We start from the raw sequence: 21,893 nt of genomic DNA on the forward strand, positions 1-21,893 counted from the left end.
TTCCCGTGTGGGCAACTACATGCAGGGCGACAAAGGACGAGACTCAGGCCAGGCGCCGTGTCTTCTTCGGCTTTTATAACAAAAGGACTGTGATGGCTCTCCCCTGGGTTTTCTGATTCCCAGAGTCCCGGCCAGGGAAGCGCCTTTCCCTGAGGGGAAAAGGAAACGCCCTCGCAAGTGTGAGGGCCCAGTTCCCAACCGACACAGCCGGGGAGCGGCCTGCTGGCTTTCCGCGTGTCTCTGGCATCGCAGGGTCTGAGTGAAGGGCACGCGGCCCCTCAGTCCCTCCTGGCTGCTGGGCAGCGAAGGCCAGCAGGGCGCTGCCCGGCTGGAGCCACGTAAACCAGTGCAGGCGCGCCAGACGCAGCAGGACCCCCAACGAGCCTTCCTCAGCAGGGACCCCTGACTCCACGGCACACGCAGGACCACCGTGTCCTCAGACGTCACTGAGCTTGCTGCGTGTCTCACTCCAGCGGAGACTGGAAGTCAACAGAGATACTTACGGTTCCGTGCGATATGGTCAGAAAACCATTTTTGACTGAACATTTCCTTTTCTGCCACACCTTCCGGATCCTTAGGGATAAATGGGGGGGAAAGAAGAGTTTAGAGATTCTGGACTCAGGAGCACACGGACACGCGTGTCAGCTGCAGCCAGGCACCACGTACCCGTCGCTCTTCTTGTAGAGGTTGCCGCTGCGCTCGGTGCCGTGCTCCTTGTTCCCCTGCGGCTGGTGCAGGCTGTAGGCTGCGCTCTGACGCAGCTGGGAGTCCTGAAACAGCCAAGCAGGGGTTTTAATCCTGGCCCGGTGCCCGCTGTCAGAGAGCAGTACACAAAGGGAAGGTGTGCCCCCAAACCACTCTTTGTAAATTAGAGAAATTGGAGAAACTTCCTCCTCTCACCACACCAAAAGAAAAAAAAAAGGGGGGTGGTACAGAAATGTCCTATCTAAACGCCACATACTAGGCTAAAGAAGGAAGTGTGAAAACCCAGTGTCCCCGACTGGCCCAAGAACAAGCCATTTGGAAGTGACGGGGTTTTGCATCGTTATGCACCTCAAGTCCCTGAGGATGGCTCAAAGCCCCTGACTGGGCAAACGCAGCCCTTTGAGGCAAAACAAGCAAACAAACAAACAAACAAAAAGTTCTCCCTCTCGCTTCAGGCAGGGTATTTAAGCTCCCTGCCTCAGTCTCCCCCTTGGAAAACAACACCCAGTATGGAAGGGAAATACTAGGTAAGGTTTGAGCGAGGTAACAGGTGTGAACCCCGGGGCAGGACGGGTATTGAACGATATTCACTTCCTGACTCCATCAACCCCAGGCCAGGGGCGGCGACCCTGACCCCAGCCGCTGCGGGCATAGGGTGCGCCGTCCGCTTGGACAGCTGGGCAGCTCCGGCCTCCAGCCCCTCGAGGGCCAGGCCCAGCAGCGAGGCCCCGGGCGTCCGGCAGGTGCCCGACCGCACTGAGCAGAGGGCCACACGTGTCCTGGGCTGACAGTGGCGAGGCACCGGGACTCTGGCAGACGGACGTGACGGGGACGAGGAGCAGCAAAGCACGGGGCCTGCGTTCGCAGGTCACCCCGGCGGGCCGAGGTCTGCCTCTGCCTACCGTTGGGGACCCCCACCCCATCGAGTCCTCTTCATCATGGAAGAAACAGAAACACTGTGAAAACCACTGATCCGCTTGCGACACAGAGCCTGTTGGAGCGTGAGCAGAGCGTGCGAGGGAAAACTGCCTCCCACGTGCCCCTCCCTCCCTACACCACGCACCCTCGCAGGGCATGTCCCAAAAGACGAGGGCTGGTCTCACCTCTGCCACCAAGCCGACGGCTGCCCTTGGAGGAACCAGGCTCTGCCCGAGCAGGAAGAACTCACACCCGGCAGCCCACATGTCGGAGCCGAGCACACATGTGCTCAGGATGGGCCCACAGGGAGGCCCGCGGGGGAAGGAAGGAGGGGAGCTTTCACGATGAAAGCAAGGCACAGCAGAGAACAAGGGGACAGCGCCCGCGGCAGAGGGACGCACGCAGGGGCATGGAGAGGGAGTGGCAGCTGCGGCCACCCTCCAGGGAAAGGAGGTCACACCAGGCAGCGTGGGTAAAGTGGCCACTGGTACAGGGACAGACAGGCTTCAGTCAGTCACGGCCACCTGGATCCTTCGCAGTTTTAAAAAAGACGTTTGAGGCATAAAAGTTTCTAATTTTGATGAAGCGCAATTTAGTAACTGTTTCTCTTATTGTTTGTAGTTTATACGTCACATGTAAGAAATCATTGCCTAATCCATGGCCATGAGGATTCATATCTACGCTTCCCTCGAAGCGTTTTACAGCTTCAGCTCTTCCACGTGGGCCTGTGGCCCACTTTGAGTTAATTTTGGACAATGGTGTGAGGCAGGGGTCCAAATTCACTCTTTGGCTGAGGCTGTCCGGCTGTCCCAGCGTCCTTTGTTGAAAACACTGCTCTTTCCTCCCTGAACTGTCTTGGCTCCCTTGTTGCAAATCGATTGCCCGTTAATGTAAGGGTTCCTTTCTGGGCTCTCAGCTCTGTCTCGTGCCTGTGCCGGTGCCGGGCCGGCCCCGCACGGCCCAGATGGTTGGAGCCCCGCGGGAACATCGTGAATACCGTTCTGCAATCAGAAAGCGTGCGTAGCTCTCCAGCTGTGTTCTTTTTTCAGGGCCGCTCTGGGTCCCCTGCAGGTGCCCATGGATTTTAAAACCGGCCTGCCCATTTCCGCAAAGGCAGCTGGGATGCCGATGGGGACGGCACTGAACCTGCGGGTCAGGCTGAGGAACACTGACGCCTTCACAATCCTGTCTCCCACTCCAAAACCATGGGCTGTCTAGCTCTGACTTTGTTTTTAAACTCTGCGATACGTACAGGATAACCGCAAAAAGAAACAAACAAGGAAATCTTCATCCGAGAAATCAAAAGAGTGTGCTCAGGCGTTCCATTACTGACCTGACAACAAAGCTTGAACAAACGGACCTCAAAGTAGGAGAAATGTCCTCATGCTCCACCGGGCATCCACACCGCACTTACGCCTCCCTCCCGACGACCAGGCCCACAGCTCATTCATCGGAGAGGCAGCGGGAGATTCGCACTGGAAACTTGGAGCAAACCCAGCTTTAATGTCACTGGGGACAAAGGCGGTGGAGGGGAAATGGAGGAACACTCCTCACCTACGTGACTCCGAGAAAGACTAAAAATACACCTGCCAAAGACTAAACCGCACGACCGAGAACTGCGTCGGTCGCTTGGGGGTGGGGGAGCGCCTGCATCGGTCTCCCCGTCAGAACTCTGTCCGGGTCTCACAGACGGGACAGGGGGCTTCCTGTCCCGACAGAATCAGACCCTCTGCCGGAAGTTAAGGGAGGAATTACTGTTTTAGTCCTCAGACCAGGCATTTCTTGAATCAATGGGAAATGCAGGCAAATCTGAAGCTGTACAACTTTAAAATGTGTACATAAGAGCAATATAGTCGAACATAAAATTCAACCTGTTTTAGAACCAATTATCTGAGCATCGTCAAGGTGACTCCTAGGTCACCCAACAAAAACAGGCTTTCTTCACCTGTTCACACAGGTATTTTGTACAACACCGGTCAAAGGAAGGGTGACAAAGGAAGTTGGATTTAATGGCATGTAATCCAAGGGGAAAGAGCCCTTCCTTGCAGGGAGGAGAAGGTCTAACACAGAGAGGCCACTGGCGGGGGCGGGGGGACCACGCTGCCCCGATTCTCGGCGACTCCCCAGCGCACTCCGCGCGTCCCTAGGAGCCCAGGACGACCCCAGACTGGAGCGCGTGGACCTCGCCAAGCGGAGGCCGGCGGCTTGTTAGAAGGACCGGCTCAGAGAGCATTTAACGGACCTTCAGGAAGGCTCTCCCGAGACCTGTCAACGCCCCCACAGCCACCGCCTTGTGACATCCGGACAAGTTCTTGTCTCCCAGGCCCTGTCAGGGCTCCTAAGTTTCGTGTGGCCTCACAAGGTGGTAGCCACGGAGTCCTGCCAGGACAGAAGTCCCGGCCGGGTGCGCGGCACGCCGAACGTCCGAGCTCCCCAGCCAGGGTGGGGGAAGGGCTGACGTGCCCTGTATGACACATGCTCGGGTTTACTGAGAACAAGGGCAGTATCTCCGCGCTCCCGAAGACTCCAGACCAGCACAAAGAAACTTTTACACCTTCTCCGTCCGCCTCTCAGAAAGCCTATGTTTAGACGAGTCTTGTCTGTGGTGGACGGACGGCTGAGCAGTCACCTGTGCCTGCCTGGCGACCCTCCGCCGGGGGCGGGCTGGCAGCCGCCTCACTCCCCTCCTCCTGGCTGCCGGACGTGTGGCCAAGGACACGCCAAGCCACGGTCTGAGATCTGCGTTTTCAAGTCTCATTACCACCTGTTCTCCATGCTTCGGGATCATTTTCTCAAGACTCCATCTGACACTAGACAGTAAAGTCACGTGACGTAACTGAGAGCGAGCAGACTCGCAGGGGCAGCCCCGGGTGCAAGCGCGCTGGTCTTCCTTCTCTCAGACCCCGGGTGCGGACGTGGGGCGACACCACCTGCCCCGTGAGGCGTCTGCGGGTTCCGGTCACACTGGTAGGGTGGCGGGAAAGCCCAAGGGCGAGGCCAGGACAACAGGGGGCGCCTCCTGGCAGAGAGTGAGGGGGCAGGTGGAGAGGTGCACCCTGAATCACCCCCAAACCCTCGGTCCCGACCCCCCACCCACCCACCCTGGGAGACACCCCTGCCCGGAGCTGACCTCCCTGAGAGCTCTGGCCACACTGCACCCCAATGGCCTTTTAGGCCCCACCCCAGATGGGGCGCCCCTGGAGAGGCGAGAGCTGTGCCTGGTTGCCTGCTCTGCTCGGCTCAGGCACTGCTAAGACTGCGGTCGCTGCATGTGCGAGTCAGTGAAAGCGCCCCCCACTGAGGCAGAGCGAAGGCCACGCGGGCCGCCCGGCGGCGTGCCCGGTAGGCGGCGGACCCCTGGCCGGGGGCTGACGGCGGCCACCTCGGGCCCGGCCGGACGAGCCGAGTCCAGAGAGTCACGGCCGCCATCACAGACCTGGGCCACCCGGGCGGCGCGCACTGTCCCGCCCGTCCTGCCAGACGAGGACCCCTTCCGAGGGGAAGCGAAGCTGAGGGAAAGGGGGCCGCCTCGAGCCCTCCCCAGGGGGAGTCAGCAGGGCCTCAGTGCGAGACCTGCGAGGCCGCCTCGGGGGGTGAGGTCCCGCCCCCGCAGCGCAGGGCTGGGCTCCCGGCACCGGGCACAGGGCCCGCCGGCGCCACAGGGACGCGTGTCCCCGCAGAAGGCCGCCGCGGGGATGCACGCGAGGTGGGGGCGGCGGCAGGAGGCCAGGCGGACAGGGAGGCGGCACCGCAACGTGAGCGGCATGGATGGGTTTCAACTTCCCCGCGTGCTACCACCACGGTGCACACACAGGCAGTTCACTGGACAATTTTTCAACTCTCCTCTAAGTCGGAGAGTTTTCAGAGTAAAATAACGGAAAAGCCGAACTGCAGCATCCTCTGTACAGAGAGCAGAAACATCAAAGACAAAACATGGACGCCTGGGGCTCGGAGGCGTGAGGGCCACTGGGATCCACAACGACCGAGTCTCCCTCCCCGAGTGTCGCCACAGGGTGACAACGCGAAGCAGCCCAGAGCCAGCAGCGGTGACAGACACATCCTTACTCCGGCCACATGACTGCTCTTTGAGATTTCCAGGCAGGGACGAGGCGAGTGGCTCCTGCCAACCAGCAGCGCAGCCTCCTTGGGGCACGCTCCCTAATTTTTATGCGCTGTGATTATGTAGTTAGAACTTCTCTAAAACCGAATAAAAACCACCCCCGCCTTCAGTTTTCTAGGTCACAGAGGAGAATCCAAAAAAAGGGGAATGAGAGCCTGAACAACAGCGCCCCGAATGCCAGCTCTCCTTGTCGCTGGAGGGGCACGTGACGGGACCCCAATCACAAAAGTTATTTTAAAACGCACAAAATTAACTTATACGCATCTGGTGATTCCTTGCAACACAGACTGTCCAATTCATGGATCGTCATCTTCAAAAAGCAACGCAGAGTGAGCTAAACAAGCTATTCTGTGTTTCAGAGAATAATTTTGTACTTCACGTTCCCAACCAGGAGACTGGGGAGCTCAGTCCGCAAACATCATTAAAGTAAAAGCTTCGCCTGACCCTTGTGTGCTATCTGGGCAGACAGCCTGGTCAACAAAACCCCAAAATAACAAGCCATAATGACTTCTAGTCTGTGCTGGAGAATTTGTTTTATGTCTCTGCAAAGCCGGAAACACCCAGCTTTCTGACAGATGCGTCTTCCCAAACCCCCTCATCCGCAGCCAAAGCAAACATGGCCCACGCACAGCGCCCAGAGCTAGTGGGGCCCGTCATCTCTGCTTTGCTTTCATCCAGAGCTCTGCTTCCCGGGCGTGACCCCCCCTCCCGCCCCCGGACAGGGGCGCTGCCCGCCGTCCCAGCGACGCGCTGGACAGCGGCCGCCCCGACGCACGGGCTCCCACACCGGGGGCCCTGTCTTCTAGGGACAGTGAAGCTGCTCTTTTCCCCACGCTCCATGTTCTTTTGTTTCTCCTTCTGCTTCTACTCCCAGCCGGGGAACATCAAAGTGTCAGTGCGTGTTTCTCCGGACAGGGAGGAGGTCAGCTGGCTGTGGGGAACGGCCCACAGGGACACAGAACCTCAGCCCGCCCCTCCCTGGCTCAGCTGGCCCGCCTTCCCCAGGAGCCTGCTCAGCGAGGCCTGCAGTCCCGCCCGCCTTGTCTGGAAGGCGCAGGAGGCGCAAGGGGTCTCCTTGCGTTTCCCCAACCTGCCCCAGGGGTCGCTGGAGAAACGACATCCGTGCCCCTGAACACACAGCCGACAGTGGGGAAGGAGTGTGGGCGACCGAGGCAAGCCTCCGGGACAGAATGTGCCCTGGGAACCCAGACCATGGGGGCGGGCGGGCAGAGGAGCCCCCAGAGACGGGCGGGGCTCCGCGTGGACAGAGGCCAGCTGCAGGCAGCGACACAGTCCGGGGCGGGGGCGGGGGCTGCTTCATTTTCACAAAGAACGGCAAATGGGTAAACGGTGAACTTGAACGATTCTGCTTCACTAGTATGTGCGCGTTCAGATTTTTTAGCCTTTAATAGAAGCCACTACTATTGAAAGAGAGGGGATTACACTAAAAATGCTCCAGTTGTTAATATATACATGGAAAAAATCATTTTTTGAAGTTCATGAAGAAAGCATGCAAAATTCTCCAATTTATTAAAATACTGAACTACTTACTCTCCTAGACTTCGGTCACAAAAGGTAAATGCATTTGGGAGAGAAACAACAATATTCAGTTACAGTACAGGAACTTAAGGCAAAACACAGCACAAGGAACTACCAACAGGGAACCTGATACTCCGTTATGTAGCTAAACAGAGTTATTGATCTAAAGTCCACAAGTAATACATTTAGACACATTCCTTTACTGACAAGGAAGTGGACTTGTGTTAAATTTCACATTAAAATATCTACACTGTAGCAAATGTATCACAACATTACTCTAAAAATTTACTTTTTAAAGCACAAAGTATCACCATGAATGCACCAGCATGCCTAGCAGGGGTTCTATGGAAGAGACCCCACTGAGAACCAGGTTTTCCACCCAGGAGAACGCAGGCGAGGGAACCCAGCCCTCCTTGTCCGCAGAGCACGCGCTCAGAGGCGCGACACCCAGGAGCCGCCCTTACCTGCGGATGCCCACCTGGGCAGCATCCACGTCTACCAGGCAGGGAAACCAGAGTTCAGGTGGAAAATCAGTGACGTAACTAAAGAGCGTCTATCTGATCAAGGTGCTAAGGCTCCTCGTCTAGGGACCGACGGAGCAGAAAGGGTCACACACTACCCGGGAGGCCGGGCCGATAGTAAATGCCTCCCCATGAAACTCACTTCAACAGGGAGTTCTACAAAACCCCCTCACAGAACCACCTGCGTGTTTCCGTGCGGCTCCGGGAAGCCTCAGAAGGAACCGTGAGTGCCCAGTGGACAGGGATGTCGCCTTCCACAGCCCCGAAGCCTCCAGCCAAAGTATCCAATAGCCACGCTTCACAGTTAAATCCCCTCACCTCCTTCTGTTCAACCTGCAACGCTGACTTCAAAATATCTCGAAGCTGTATCAACTGCCTTCTTTCTTCATCCTGGGCCTGTTTGATCTTTAAAACAAAACAGAAAGGGAGAGGCACACCTGAGGTCCCAGGCCACTCCCACATCAACGGGACAGCCGCCCCCTTGCTCGTCAACACCCCCTGCCCCCGCTGCCGAGACCGGGAACGGAAGCATGGACCATGTACCCCGCCGGGCACTGCCGGGCTGTTGGCTCCCGGGCCTGCCAGCAGCAAACACAAGGTTGTACAGAACAACGACGTGAAAGCATCTGCTGCACAAGGACTGTTTCATAGAGGGGAGACACACGGTGATGGATAAACAAATAAAGCCACAAAAATAACAACCACAAAACCTGGTTCAACACTGATGTGGCAGGGGAGCTACTTACTGTGTGGAGATCTGTTGAAAGTGTTTCGATGGAAGGTTTGAGGTTTTCAACTGCTTTCAGTCCATCCTGGAAAAAACTGGGAGGGAAAAAGAAGCAACACAGATCATGTTTCATAGAAAACAATTTTGTTATGATAGATGGAGATAGATGGGTAGATGGAGAGGCTGAAACCATTATGTAATTCCTGGGGGAAAAGACTGCATGAACTGAACTTGAAGCTATTACAAGAATTAAAAGACACAACTATGAGGCGTGAATGGGGAGGAACTGCAATGAGCCAAAATGATTTCTCCTGACCTATTCAAATGAGTCCCAAGTTTTCAGTTTCTAACACGAAACGGGCCGCTACTGGCAAAGGCAGCAAAGGCTTTAGTTCAGGAGTGGAAGGGCCTGCGGCCGCAAAAGTAGGGAGTGCAGGAGAATAAGATAAGGAAAGTCTTCCTGACAGGTGACAGCAAGGTGGCAAAGAGAAAGACCACGGGCTAAAAAACTAGGCAAGTTCGACGCGCGCAAATGGCCTGCCCATCTGCGGAGCTGGGCAGTGTGGCCGAGAGCTCGCAATCACGTATCAAAAGGAACCCCGCTTTCTACAGCCCAGAACTCAACACGCATGAAGTCATTTGTAACAAGCGATTCCCAAATACAACAGGAGCTAGACAAGTTTTCCGGCAGCGACCGTGGGCTGATGTTACATATACAACATGCCCCCTCAGAAGCGTGTTGTGTATATCACCCTCTTGGGGGGAATGAAGACAACGCTTCCCAGCGAGATTGGGACAGAGTTCACAGCCGATGGTGCCTGGGTGACTTGGCCCTGTGCTTCACTCGACACCGTTTACCTGTTTCACTTGCCAGGGTCCAGCCACACCGGGCGTTCCCTCGGTGGCCACGGAACCCTTCCAGCCACAGGCCCTTTGCACCTGCTGTTTGTGCCCATTAACAAGCCCTCCCTGCGGTGTGTATTTTCTGGCTCGCCCTGCGGATTCCCACTCCTTCCAGTTCTGAGTTAGATGCTACCCTGTTAGAGAGGCTTCCAGGGCGCCCTGCCCCAGGTAAAAGAGGTCTCCTTGCTGGAGTCCCTCGCGGCATACTGTCTTTTGCTTGAAACACGGCTACCCTTATGTATTCATTGGTATAATTTAAAAGATAACCCCTCCATTAAACCTGAAGTTTGAGAACGGAGGCGGTCAGTGTCCACAAAGCCTGGCCCCTTTCAGGCACGCAGTGTTTGTGGGTTGAAGAAGCAAGTTAAGGAGGAAGGAGGAGGATCCCCCATCTGCCCGTTCACTGGAGACGAAGAGGCCGTCCGCAAACAGCGGGCTGGGTTCCCCACGTGCTCACGGGAGGCGGTGTTGACCGCTCTAGGCCCAGCGATGGCATGGCGGAGCCTTCCCCATCGAGTACCTGACACACAGGAGGGGCCGCAGAAACAAGCCACGTGACCCTTAATTTGTAACCCGGGGGGAGGGGGGCCCCTCCCAGTGGCTGCAGGTGCAGAACCATCGCCAGCTGGTTACGGGAGGTCGCGGGAGCCCGACTCTCCGGATTCCCTTGCCTGCGTTTTTAGACAGAACCATCAATTACTTCAGAGTCTCGCTCCTGCATATGAGGTGCCCTGACCCAGCGGGCGTGCCAGAGCCACTGGCTTCTGCGCGTGCGCGTTCCCACTGTGGGGCAGAGGTGCCGCGTCCCGTGCGCCTCTGCGCCTCGCACGCCGGCCAGCACCGGGCGGGCGCTCCTTTTAAACGGAAGAGGCGGCGTCGAGAACACGCACAGAGACAGGGACTGGACACTGAACCTTCCCCTCAGGTCATGAACACGCCTGGTTCTTCTGTTTTGTTTCAGTTACACGGCATCCGGCAGACGTCACGCCTGCTTCAGTGTGGTGGGCGGGGTGATGCTATGGGTGTAATAATGTATAGTTTCAACTTGAACGTTTCACCTAAAATGTCGCAGGGTGGGCTGGAGTGTGATAGCGTGACGCCACAGAATCCCGTGCTTATGACGTCGTGATAAGACTGTAGTCAAAAAGGGGCGCTCTTTGTGCCAGACCGCGTGTGTTTATTTTTACATAACTACTTCCTTAATTGCTTCCAATTCTTGTGAAATGAAGAGGGGAGGGAGCGAAGGGGGAGGGAGGAGAAGGGAGGGGGCAGAGACAGAGAGAGAGAAGACAAACACCGGGACAGGGCACAGGGAGGCATCACAGGAGACACCGGGGAAGCGGCCTGGCTGCTGGGCCCGGGGCAGGTGCCCAGCTGTCAGCGCCTCCGTGCCTGGCACCTGTCCCTGCGGCGAGAGAGCCCTGCCGCGGAGTCCAGCACCCAGAGAGCTGTGTCTCCTCACAGACATCGTGTCCAGTGTGACACCGGACGGTGTACTAGGGACAAACACACAAATTAAAGGCACACCTGCAGAGGGGTCGGCCCTGGCCGCAGGGCACGCACCAAAGCGGGGAGCCCAGGGGCCGCCCGGCTGCAGCCACCGCTGTACCGGCCCAGCCCAGGGCCCTGGCACATCCTGGGCCGAACCTGCTGTCACTTTTCCAAGCTCTTCCATCAAACAATGGTTCCCATCAATATTACTGAATGTCAAATTTGTTTTCTATTAAACATTTCCTAGCCTGCGTGGCCTCATTCTCAAGCCTTCAGGATATACTCGCTGAGGCTTGGCCTCTAAGATCTCCGCAAGCCGGGCGGCCCAATGACAGCACACGCACCGCCCTGAGGGCCGCTGACCACCTGCCCGCTGCGCCCCGCCCCGCCCCGCCCCGCCCTGCCCCCGGCACCAGCTTCCTGGGGCGCTGGGCCCGGGAGCCCCCGTCTCTGTGCCCCTGGGGCTCCCAGCAGGGGGCTGCCAAGAACAAGGCACTTCAACACTCTTGCACACCGTTTACAACATGACTGTTCTGGTCGGTTTTCTTGTTACTGTTCTCAAGACGGCTTTATTTCTAGACCCACCAGAAGGTAGGGTTCAGGAACTAGGTGGAGATGCCAATTCTTTCCTTAAATGAAATAAAAGACAAAGACCACAAAGGACGCCTCAAGCATGCTTCAAGTCGGAAGCAAAGTAACGCCTCTCTGGTAGTTCTAAGGTGACCAGCGACCACAGCACCCAGCGCTCACAGCACCCAGCGCTTGGCGCACCCGGAAGGCCTCGCGACACCCGCAAAGGCCAGCGGCTTTCCGGATGGCGAGCCCCACCTCTGCCCACGGGCACAGGGCTCTGCATGCACGGCCACGCTCCTGGGGTGACAAGTAGGGGACACCAAGGAACCCCAGAAGGATAAACATGGCACGGCCACTGGCTCATCTGTCCAATGGCTGAGTCACTCGGGCTCCACATTTTGTCCCCCAAATGGACTGAAACAGTCAAATGTCTTGGAACGATTTGAAGAGCATGTAGCACACACACGCGCGCACACACACACACACTCATCCAAAAAGGAAGTCCTGGAGGAGGCATCGGTTTTAAAGGTTACTGAGCTTATGCCCATAAAAGGCCAACTAGTTCACTTTCCACAAGTGGTCTGTTGCTACCCAACTGATCAGTTTGGGCAAAATAAAGAAGAAAAAGGAAATCCGAGAATAGCTTCTTAAAAATAAAGTATCAGTGAGGAAGCGACCCACTTCCTAAACTGCCTGACATACGGTGACAAGGATAAGAACAGAGCAGGGACTCTGCGTGGTAATGGCTAAGGCAGGGTTCCGAGTCTCTGTAAAATCACTTGTGCCGGCGGTCCTGCAGATGAGCGGGTCTCTGCCACCCTGTGCGGCTGTTTGCCAGCGCGGTGCTCTTCTTTTAACCCAGGATGACTCACACAGCACCTCTCCCTTTGCCGAGTGACCCCGGCCACCTCAGAGAAGCCACGTCACCAAAGCGGGACTAAGAATTCCACAGCAGAGTCCACAGTGACTCCGCAGTGTGAGTGGCCGCAGCAACGGTTTGCCAGGCAAACGGGCCACGCGCTGCAGCGTGAAGAAGTCCATCCTGCCTGTGGCCCCGTTCCCGAAGAATACATAGTTCACGGGGCGATGTCACAGGCTAGGAAAGGCGCCACCGTGGAGATGCAGGAGGAGAAGCAATTGCATCAGGGAACGAGCAGAACAACTTCAAAGTGGCAGCTACACTGAATGAGGCCTGAGGGAGAGGCAGACTTTGGGGAAAGACACAGAGGGAACAGAACGACCTTCTAGGAAAAGGGGACAACGGGACAATGTTCTTGCCCTGCCCCTGCTCTGCTAGCTCCCCCACCCTTCAGATCTCAGAACGCGTCTCCTCACAGGGGCCCGCAGCCCATGCAAGCTGCGTCTGAATTCCTCCCACGTGCCAGGGGCTGCGTTCTAGCTGCCAGGGACGTCGTCAGTACCAAGGAGCAAAAAAGGGGAAAAAAAACCTCCTGTCCTCCATCTTAATCTCAATTCGGTTCTTCCGTCTTGTTCTTTCTAAGAGTCCAACACTTTGGAACACATTGGAAAGATTTACTTATTTTTAGAGACAGGGGAGGAGGAAAGAGAGGGGGAGAAACATCCATATGTGGTTGCCTCCAGAGCACCCCCTGCTGAGGACCTGGCCTGCAACCCAGGCAGGTGCCTTGACCGAGAATCAAACCAGTGACCCTCTGGTTCGCAGGCCGGCATTCAGTCCATGGAACCACACCAGCCAGGGCTGCAACACATTTTAAATATCCAACCATAAGTCTGTTGGCTCCAGCCCGACCCCGTCCGTGACTTGAGCGGGAACCAGGCCTGGGTGGACGTCACTGTATCCCCAGCATCGAGGACAGTGCTCGACACATGGCAGATGCTTAATAAAAGAGAGGGAATGAACTGGAGCCTGTTTACAGTAGCAGCCAGGGGTCAGGCCGTACAAGCAGGACGAGGGGCAGGGGAGACAGCGAGGCTGAGAGGGGAGGGCCGGCATGTGGCGGGCTAACGTGTGCGGCAAGCGGGGGTCCTGGGGGCCGCCCTCGAACGTGGGCCTTTCCCCTCGTCTTCTGCACACAGCCTGCTGTGCTGCCATGTGCCTTACAAGACACGTGATACCCTGAAACATGCTCTTGACATCATGCACCGCATTAACACCGCCCGTTTCTCTAACAAACAGCATCTGAGCAAAATAGATCGTCCCTCTGCAAAAAGGGCAAAGATAAATGTCTATGATACCTTCTGTAGATTTTTATATTATTGGTTTTGTGATTGAGATATACTTCTCGGACCATAAAAATCACCCTTCTACGTATACGATTCCGTGGTTTTTAGTATTTCCACGCAGTTTGGCACTCGCCAGCGCTAATTCCAGGACATTTTCATCACTCCCCACAAAGCTCATTCCCATTCGCAGCCACCCCCCACTTCCCCTGAGCCTTGGCAACCGTGAAGCTGCTTTCTGTCTGTGGATGTGCCCGTCCCTGAACTTTCACACAGAAGGAACCACACAGCGAATGGCCTCTTGTCCGGCTTCCTCCCCTTAATGTGTTTCCAAGGCTCCCCCGCGCGGTGGCTTGCGCCCGCCCTCCCGCCCTCCCACCGCTGGTTTTTAAATGAGCACCGACTCCCCTCCGTGCCATACTGCAGACCCACGGGAACTGGCCAGTAAGACAGAGATCGTTGAAATGACATCATGACAAAGCACTTACTTGCATTGGGCATGAAAATATTTGATCAGATTCTGAAGTAAATCCACTCCCTTTTTAATCTTAATTTCATTGACCTTCAGCAGATACTGTTAAAAAAAAAAAACACAACAAAAAAAGCACGTCACAGACAGAAGCAAATACGAGCTTAATGTGAGCTCCTGAGGGGAGACCACTTCCATTTCTTGGACGCCCTCCACTGGGGGCGCAGGCTCAGTGTTTCCCAAAAGCCATAACTAAGTGTTCCTTGTAGCCTGGTGCCACGTGAATGATCTGACAGACGGGCAATTAAATGCTTAGTTTTAAGTGCCAAGAGCTCCTCATCATCAGACGGTGTGGGAGAAATGTCTGCTCTCGCCCCGCAGAAGAATGAGGAGGACTGGCATGAATGGGACTTTGTCATCGTGACCATTCCTGCCGCGGGCCTCCCTGTCCCGAGTCCCTTTCTTCAGGCAGCTCACTCATCATCGGGGACGGGGACGCTCACTGCTAATCTTCTGTAGTTGAGAAACTTCTGTTAGCATGTCTCTAAACCTAGGGCACCTCCCTGATACTTCTAAAAAATGTGACCGTTATAAAAGCCAAGTTTAAATTGAAATGAATTAAAGCCATTGTTAACTTGGAGAATTCATCAGTGAGCACGAAGACATCAGGAAACCCCCAGGATCCACAAAACCAGCCTCCGGAAATACAGCTGTTCTTTGCTAAAGGTTTCTGGAACAAAGACTCCATAAATTCCCCTCCCTGCCCGGTCGGGATATGGAAGAAAGAACCCCGAGAATGGGCCATCTCTGAGACCGGACGGCCCAGGAGCCTGCTGGCCCCGCTGACCACACAGGCATCTCAGCTGCGACCTGAGAGACTCGGGGTCAAGGGCCCCCCCGGGCCTGCCCCCCACCTCCCGTGCAGATGGGTGGCGGCTGGCTGCAGACTTCCCTTTTGTCTCTGCTCCTTCATTCTGATATTTATCCACTGTTATCTGAATAAGACGTCTGGCAGTGCATCAAAAAGGTCACATGTTCTAAAGATCCTAGGCAATGGGTCCAACTTGAAAATGCGCATACCCTTTGACCTCCAGATTCTGCCTCAGGAACTTACCCTAAGAGGGCGGCCATAAAAGTTTACAATGATGAGTAGGAAGGAAGGTTCACTGCAGACTTATTTACAGAAGCGAAAAATGCTCCCAGCCGCCGAGCCGCTAAAGCAGAGCCTCCCGCACAGAAAGGGGGCCGTCCACACCGAGTGACAGCGTCAAGTTGCAGGACTGTGTCCGCAGGCGACGGCTGCTTCACACAAGCGTGTCTGGGAAGGCACACGCTGGGATGGTGGGAAATGTCTCGCTAAATGTCAAAGTGGCTATCTCCAGGAAGTAACACTGGGGGTGATTTTGATGTCATGTATATATATTTTTTATATTGACCAATATTTAAAAGTATGTATTATTTTTGTAATAAGAAGGCAAGACAGGATCGCTCATGCCGTTTCTATCGACTGAAGCTCAATGGGGTGTACTAAATGTCTTCATAAAATTCCTTCGGAAGGAAAAAAGTTCCATGGCTTTAAAATAAAAGCCTGAAAGCCACTCTCCTGGGTCAGATCCTGGGCAACTAGGAACACGGAACAGCCAAACAACGCCCAGCCCTTCCAAGGCCTCAGCCTCCGTTCGAGGACGCGGAGGGACAGTTTGAACGGCACCATCTGTTCGTGCTCGGAGGCTGGGCTCCGGGGACTGCTCCCCACGCGCTCCTCCCCCACGGGAAGTCCCAGCCAGGCCGTCTGTTGGGCCGACACCGACAGCCGCCGTCAGAGGCGTCCTCCTGTGAGTTCCAAGCCCACTGCCTGCCAGGTCCACCCGTGCTGACCGCACACGCAGGGCCTTGCTCCGCTGCCTGCCAGCTCCATGGGGCGGGGCCAAGGGCCACCCTGGCATGATCGGCACAGACCAGGCGGCCAACCACTCGGCACCGGTGCAGTGGCGTGAGCTTGGTCGTGTATTTCCAGTAAAATAAATTGTGTACCCTAACCTACGTGATCCCGAGGAGGAAAAGGACCCACAGCAGGTGCCCACCCCACACGGCAATGACAGTGCCCCCCGATGTTGGGCCTGGTGCCCCTCCCGTCATGAAACCAGACAAGGGAATCCCACAATGCGTCTGGGGCTCTCTAAGGCCGCGGGCGGAGGTCAGGCCTCGACGCGCACGGGGACGCGCACGGGACCCAAGCGGGGAAGCCCCAGCACCGCCCGCACCGCACCTCGCACATCTGCAGCTGGAAGAAACGGCGCTCCTTCTCCATCTCCTCGGCGATCTCGGCCCCGCTGACCTCGGTGCGGATCATGCCGTGCAGCCTGGCGTGCTCCTTCTTCTCCTTCTCTATCTTGGTTCTGCGGGGGAAGAGGCCAGGATGACTTGGGCGCCTCTCCGCCCGCGGCCCAGGCCGGCGGCCTTGCAGGGCGCAAGCGCGCCCCGAGCCTTTGCAGACAGGGCAGCCCCTTAACGTGAGGGACAGAAAACGCGTTTGGTCACAGAAACGTCACACTCGGCCTTTCGGCAGCGTGTTTACTTCCTGAGCACCCACTTGGTGCCACACCAGGCTCGGAGGGGGCAGGGCCTGCCCTGCCCAAGGTCCCTCCAGCTACGGCGCCCTGCCCGGTGCCCAGGGAGCGGCCCACGAGCACTGTGAGGGCCGTGACAGATCCCCCCCCCCTTGTCCCCGCTCCCCTCTGCGTCCCCTCCATGCCTCACTCGAGGAGTCCTGCCCAGGACGGGTCCGCGCTGGAGAAGGAAAGCTACCTTCTCAGCTTCTCCAGCTCCTGGCTAAAGGACCTCGACGGCCCCACACGGACCGACTGCCACACGTGCAAAGAAACTGCTCAGGTGTGACGCCGCCTCAGTGAGGAAGCGCTTGCAATGGTAACTGGCCTTCCCTTCGCAAGCAAAGGACACAAAACAAAAACCACAGGAAGCACTCAAAAACGGAAAGGCTGCCACGGAGCGGGGCACGTTTTCTGGTGACCCTCGCAGACGGCACTGGAAGACGTAGGTGGGATTTCTTAGAAAGTTGTCCAACACAAAATGGTCGGGTTCCAGGGTTCCCCAACACTGGGGAGGTGGTTTTCAAAAAGAAGCAAGAAATTCAGTTTCTAACTCTTGCTTTTTGCGCTGAAGCACTGGGCGGGGCACACAGTAGGTACTCAGCAACTGAGTAAGATTACAAATAACACACGCCCGTCAGGTGGGGGTGCTGTTGGGTGTGCACCAGGGTGGGGAGCGGGACTGGAGGGCTCTGCGGTCCCTGAAACTACAGTGACACCTCTCCAAGGCTCCCCTGTCAGCACCCCAAGGGGATGGGGACCCCTGTCCGGAGGCCAGCCATTCCTGTACTAATCGGGTACCGAGCTAGTGCCTGGGAACCTCAAAGACGTCTTAACTCTGCTAATTGAGCATCTCAAGGCCTCTTGGAATAAACCAGCCTCGGGCGCACAGGGGTGACGAGTTATAGACGCCACTTATTCCGGATTCTTTCCAGCACTAAAGCGTCCTGGGCCCCCAATCCCCGCTCCTGGGATTTCGTGAGTAATCCTGTCCCCACCCCTTCTGTGTGTGTTGATTTTACAGGATTGGACCCCACCGCCCTTTTGGAACAGGAGACTCTCTCAGGCACCCTCTTCAGAAGCCCCTTCCTGCCTGGCGCAGCCACAGCTGCGCCACCGAGTCGCAGTTCCCTATCTGAGCAGGGGCAGCGGTCCCTTCCCGCTTACTGGACTGGGCGGGATGCGGGGAAGGCTGCTGGCAGTCGGGGCAAGCGGGGAGCCTTCCAGGCATCCTGGTCTGCACGCCCTCTGTGCCTCGAGATAAACGCGCGCCAGGCGAGAAACCAGACCGCAGGGACCAAAGCAGCTCTGGGGACGGAAATGACGGATTTCTGTGGATGGGACAAATATCTAGGGTTTGATGGTCCTTGGTCTGAGCTTTGCAATCCTTCGCTACTTAATAGATACCCAAGGCTGGTAAAACAACAAAAAGCAAAATTAAACCAATTCAGCACTTGTAGTTCCATCTGGAATGTCTTTCTTAACATTTCCTACTTTCTTCTTAACGTTTCACTAGGTTTCACGTTGAAGTTCCGACGTCCAATGCACATCATCACAAAGCAAACACAGGGCATTTAAAAATGTCTTCTATTCCTCAATTACTATTCGCAATAACTGAAACCATCACCCCACAATCCCCAGCCCCGTTCTAGCCAGCTCAGTCCCCTCTGCTGTAGGACTGAGGAACTGTGACTGGCAAGATGACAACCGCCTCAAGTCATCCCAAGGCAATGGACCCCCTCCCTCGACGCTCCTGGCCCATGGAGCTACCAAGTGCGGCCAAAGGGGAGGCGGCCTGCAGTCTCTGTTCTGTCCCTTTCTAAAGCCAAAGGCACTGGTGCCGCAGGGAAATGCAGGCGCAGACTAGGAGCGCTGGCTTTCAGGGACCACCCGGGAGACAGACGGGGTCCAAAACACGCACCGCTCTCGCCAGCAGATAAAATGGGGAAAAAGGGAACGAGATACGGAGAAAAACTGCTCGACTTCCTTCAGTGACCTTCCCGGAAAATGACATTCTGGAACCATCTGGACGTAATAAAGGGGACAAGGGAAAAACTTGTGTAGAGAGGTTAACATCACGGAATTCAGACACCAGGTGCAAACGCGTCTCTCTTCCTCACACACCACAGCCGCGTGGTTTTAGGTGAAATCTTTCCTGGATTACAGTTTATTTAGAGACAATACCATTAAACAATAAAGGCTGGATTTACAATGAAATCTCAAATTACCTATGTTTACTTTTTAAAATGAGAACACTCACATTTTGGTTTCATAGTCCTTCCAAGCTTTGTCAAAAGGCTTTTTCAGATCCTGTAAACAGAGAGGCATCAATTACACGGGGCTAATCATTACTTAACTTTTGGGCACGACGCACGTCTCCCTAGGCGAGCTCTGGAAGGGGCACTGATTTCTGTAATAAATGGCGTCTGTGATCCTGAGAGACATAAAGAGCTTGGAGCACAGGCTTTGGTGGCCTTCCCTTTTCTTCCTTCCTTTTGAAAACTGTATTTTCAAATACCAAACGCATACAGGGAAAAGGGAGCGAGAACCGTTGAATACGCCCGTCACCCAAAATGTAGCAAGTACTGGCTCCAGTTTCACTCACACGCTGCCCTCTGCCCGGGGTTATTCTACAGTTAAACCCACATCACACTGCGCCTGCAAGTTCTTGCTCTCTCTCTGACTTTTCCTACCAGTACAGGGATCCCCTCAAGACAGGTAACCCCGCAGGGGCCCCAACAATGTGAAAGCCATTCACCTCCTGATGGCCCCCGATTCCACTCTTGTGTCTGGAGCCGGGGACTGGATACTAAGTCTGGCTGAACAATGTACTGAGCTACCGTTCTATTCCGTAGTCAGGGTTCTTTTGGGAGACAGAACCCTTTCTGCGGGGCAGGGCTTTATGTTGGGGGGGCGGGGCTCTTCGTTGGCGCATGACAAGGCCCCAGCTCTGCAGCGTGGCCTCTAAGGCCCTCCCCGATCTGGCCCTGCCCTTCCCCGTAGGCCCCTCCGCCGACTCCGGTCCCCAACGCCTCCTGTGCATTTATCCGTGTGCTCCCTCTGCCTCGTGAGCCCGGCCCTCCCATTTTCCTGGCTAACTTGACCCACGTGTTCTCGGCCTCCACGAGGACGATGGGAAGGCCCCTGGTGTCTGAACGGCTCAGTGGGCCCCGCCTTCCCTGCCCAGGCTCCGCCCCCAGAGGCGTCCCTGGGATCAGCCAAGCTGGGCTCCCGGAGGGGCCCGGAGTGCCCGCGCACGCCGTCGGATCCGGGCCACGCATCCCGCCTCCTGAGGACTCGGGCGCAGCTCTCTGGGCGGAAGCAACGCGGTGCTCAGCCGCGGGCACCCGCACGCCACGGGGCCTCGCCCGCTCCTCGCTCACACACCCGGAGGCAGCTCGTACTCTGTGTTCACGCGCAGCCCTCCCTCAGCAGCGGGCACCCTCGGCGGGACAGCGCGTGCCTCCCGGTGCAGGGCGTCCCGTCCCCAGGGCTCAGTCAGTGGCACACCAGCTGGAAAGCCAGACTGGAGCCCGAGAAGCACAGCTTCCCAAAGGGCAGACCCCTTTCCTGCTGGTCCTCCGCCCCGACCACGTCCAGAACACCCGCAGGACGCCCAGGAAGGCCACAAGTGACCACAGCGAGAGCTGAGGGGTGGTGCCAGGGCAGCACGGGGCCCCGCGGCAGGCGCCCGACAGGCCGTGACTGTGCGGCTCCGCGCACCGGCCCCCCGCCCCCGGGCGGGGGTGTCACGTCATACCCCTTTGACTCCTTTGAGGTCCCCTTTCAGCAAACTGTCCAGAGGGAAGGAGATGATGTTGTTCATGTTCTGAATCTGAAAAACAAAGACAGAAAGGATTATTCTCCGTTCCCTTTTCCATCCCGAGGCAGCACAGGGAGGGCGTGGGAGGCTCCCCGGTGACAGCGGCCCTCGCTGCAAACCTGGCGGCACAGGCAGGTCGGCGGCCTTACCGTCCATTCCCACCACTGAACACACAGCCAGCGACACGTCTGCGTCTGCTCTCCACGTGGATTTTCCATTACTGAGCTACCCATGGCAGGAAGATAACCATTACAACGAAGGTAAAAACATTTCTAACCGATCGCCGCAAGAGCCACCGAAGGGCACCGGGAGAGAAGGAATGGCTGCCTCCTGCTCTCACCCCGGGCCCCTCCCGAGGCTCTGGGCTGCACTTCGCTCTGTTCTCAGCCTCCAGGCAGACCCCAGTTTCCCAGAGCAGGAACCTGAATGGTAAACAGAACTGAGGGCCGTCTGCCTCCTATGAATGTGTGTGAGTGTGCACGTGTGCGCACATGTGAGCAGGCTGGTGAGCGTGTTTCAGGGGAAAGGAGACCAACAGAGAAAGGAGAGGCAAGAGTCTTGAGGTCCCCGTTCTTCTCCTTGAAGTGAGAAGGCAAAAGACTGGCGGCTTCACAAGTTGTCACCGTGGATTAAACGGAGCGGCATCCACCCCTCCCGACTCACACTACAGGGACACCCGGAAAAGGCAAGGCCACCGCACCGGCAAACCCCAGGAGCTGAAGGGCACAAGCCTTGGCTGGGGGAGGCTTCAGGCACAGACCCGGGGCCCTGAACCCTGCACGGGTCCCTCCCCAGCGAGAAAATGAGCCGGGTCTACCTTCTCAAGTCCCTGGGCTCAGCCGGTCCCGTAAGTCAACACAACTGCCAGCCTGTGCCGTGTGGCCCTGTGGGTTACGCGCACCCAGGTTACAGGCCCATGAAAGGAGACACACAAGACTAAGAACTCCAGAATCTCACGCATCCCTTCTTACAATCGAACAAAGAAAAATTGTATTTTTAGTATAATTACCTGGAATAGGAAGGCTAAATATAGGCACGGTTTTTAAGGCAACAGGGGAGCTGATTTCTATACGCTCTTCAGTATATTAAATGTCAAAATGGAGAAAGACGTTTACTTGAAAAATATGGGTAAGGTATGTGATAATGCCGGAACGGGCCACCAACCCTGCCAAATACATGGTCAATTTATGACTCTCGTTTTAGAAATGCCTTTGTGTGAGTAACTTTTGTCCTGCTTAAACAAGTCAACGTTGGTCATGCACCCGGCATCGCTCCGAGGTGCCGGGTCACCAG

At 56.3% G+C, this 21,893-nt stretch overlaps 1 protein-coding gene across 2 annotated transcripts in view; it reads right to left on the reverse strand.

The window, feature by feature from the left end:
* ASAP2 (ArfGAP with SH3 domain, ankyrin repeat and PH domain 2) overlaps nucleotides 1-21,893 on the reverse strand; it is a 133,347-nt gene that overhangs the window by 41,717 nt on the left and 69,737 nt on the right. For both annotated transcript variants that reach the window (XM_054569846.1, XM_054569837.1), the window contains exons 4-11: nucleotides 20,538-20,612; nucleotides 19,038-19,087; nucleotides 16,438-16,567; nucleotides 14,188-14,273; nucleotides 8,550-8,625; nucleotides 8,122-8,208; nucleotides 667-770; nucleotides 504-573 (exon numbers count right to left, since the gene is read on the reverse strand). In XM_054569846.1, the coding sequence (XP_054425821.1) occupies nucleotides 504-573; nucleotides 667-770; nucleotides 8,122-8,208; nucleotides 8,550-8,625; nucleotides 14,188-14,273; nucleotides 16,438-16,567; nucleotides 19,038-19,087; nucleotides 20,538-20,612 (678 nt within the window). The remainder of the gene's footprint in view (nucleotides 1-503; nucleotides 574-666; nucleotides 771-8,121; nucleotides 8,209-8,549; nucleotides 8,626-14,187; nucleotides 14,274-16,437; nucleotides 16,568-19,037; nucleotides 19,088-20,537; nucleotides 20,613-21,893) is intronic.

The sequence above is a fragment of the Pteronotus mesoamericanus genome, unplaced genomic scaffold, assembly GCF_021234165.1.
Source record: "Pteronotus mesoamericanus isolate MK-2021 breed Mesoamerican mustached bat unplaced genomic scaffold, CSHL_Meso_final contig_101, whole genome shotgun sequence".
Lineage (NCBI taxonomy): Eukaryota > Metazoa > Chordata > Mammalia > Chiroptera > Mormoopidae > Pteronotus > Pteronotus mesoamericanus.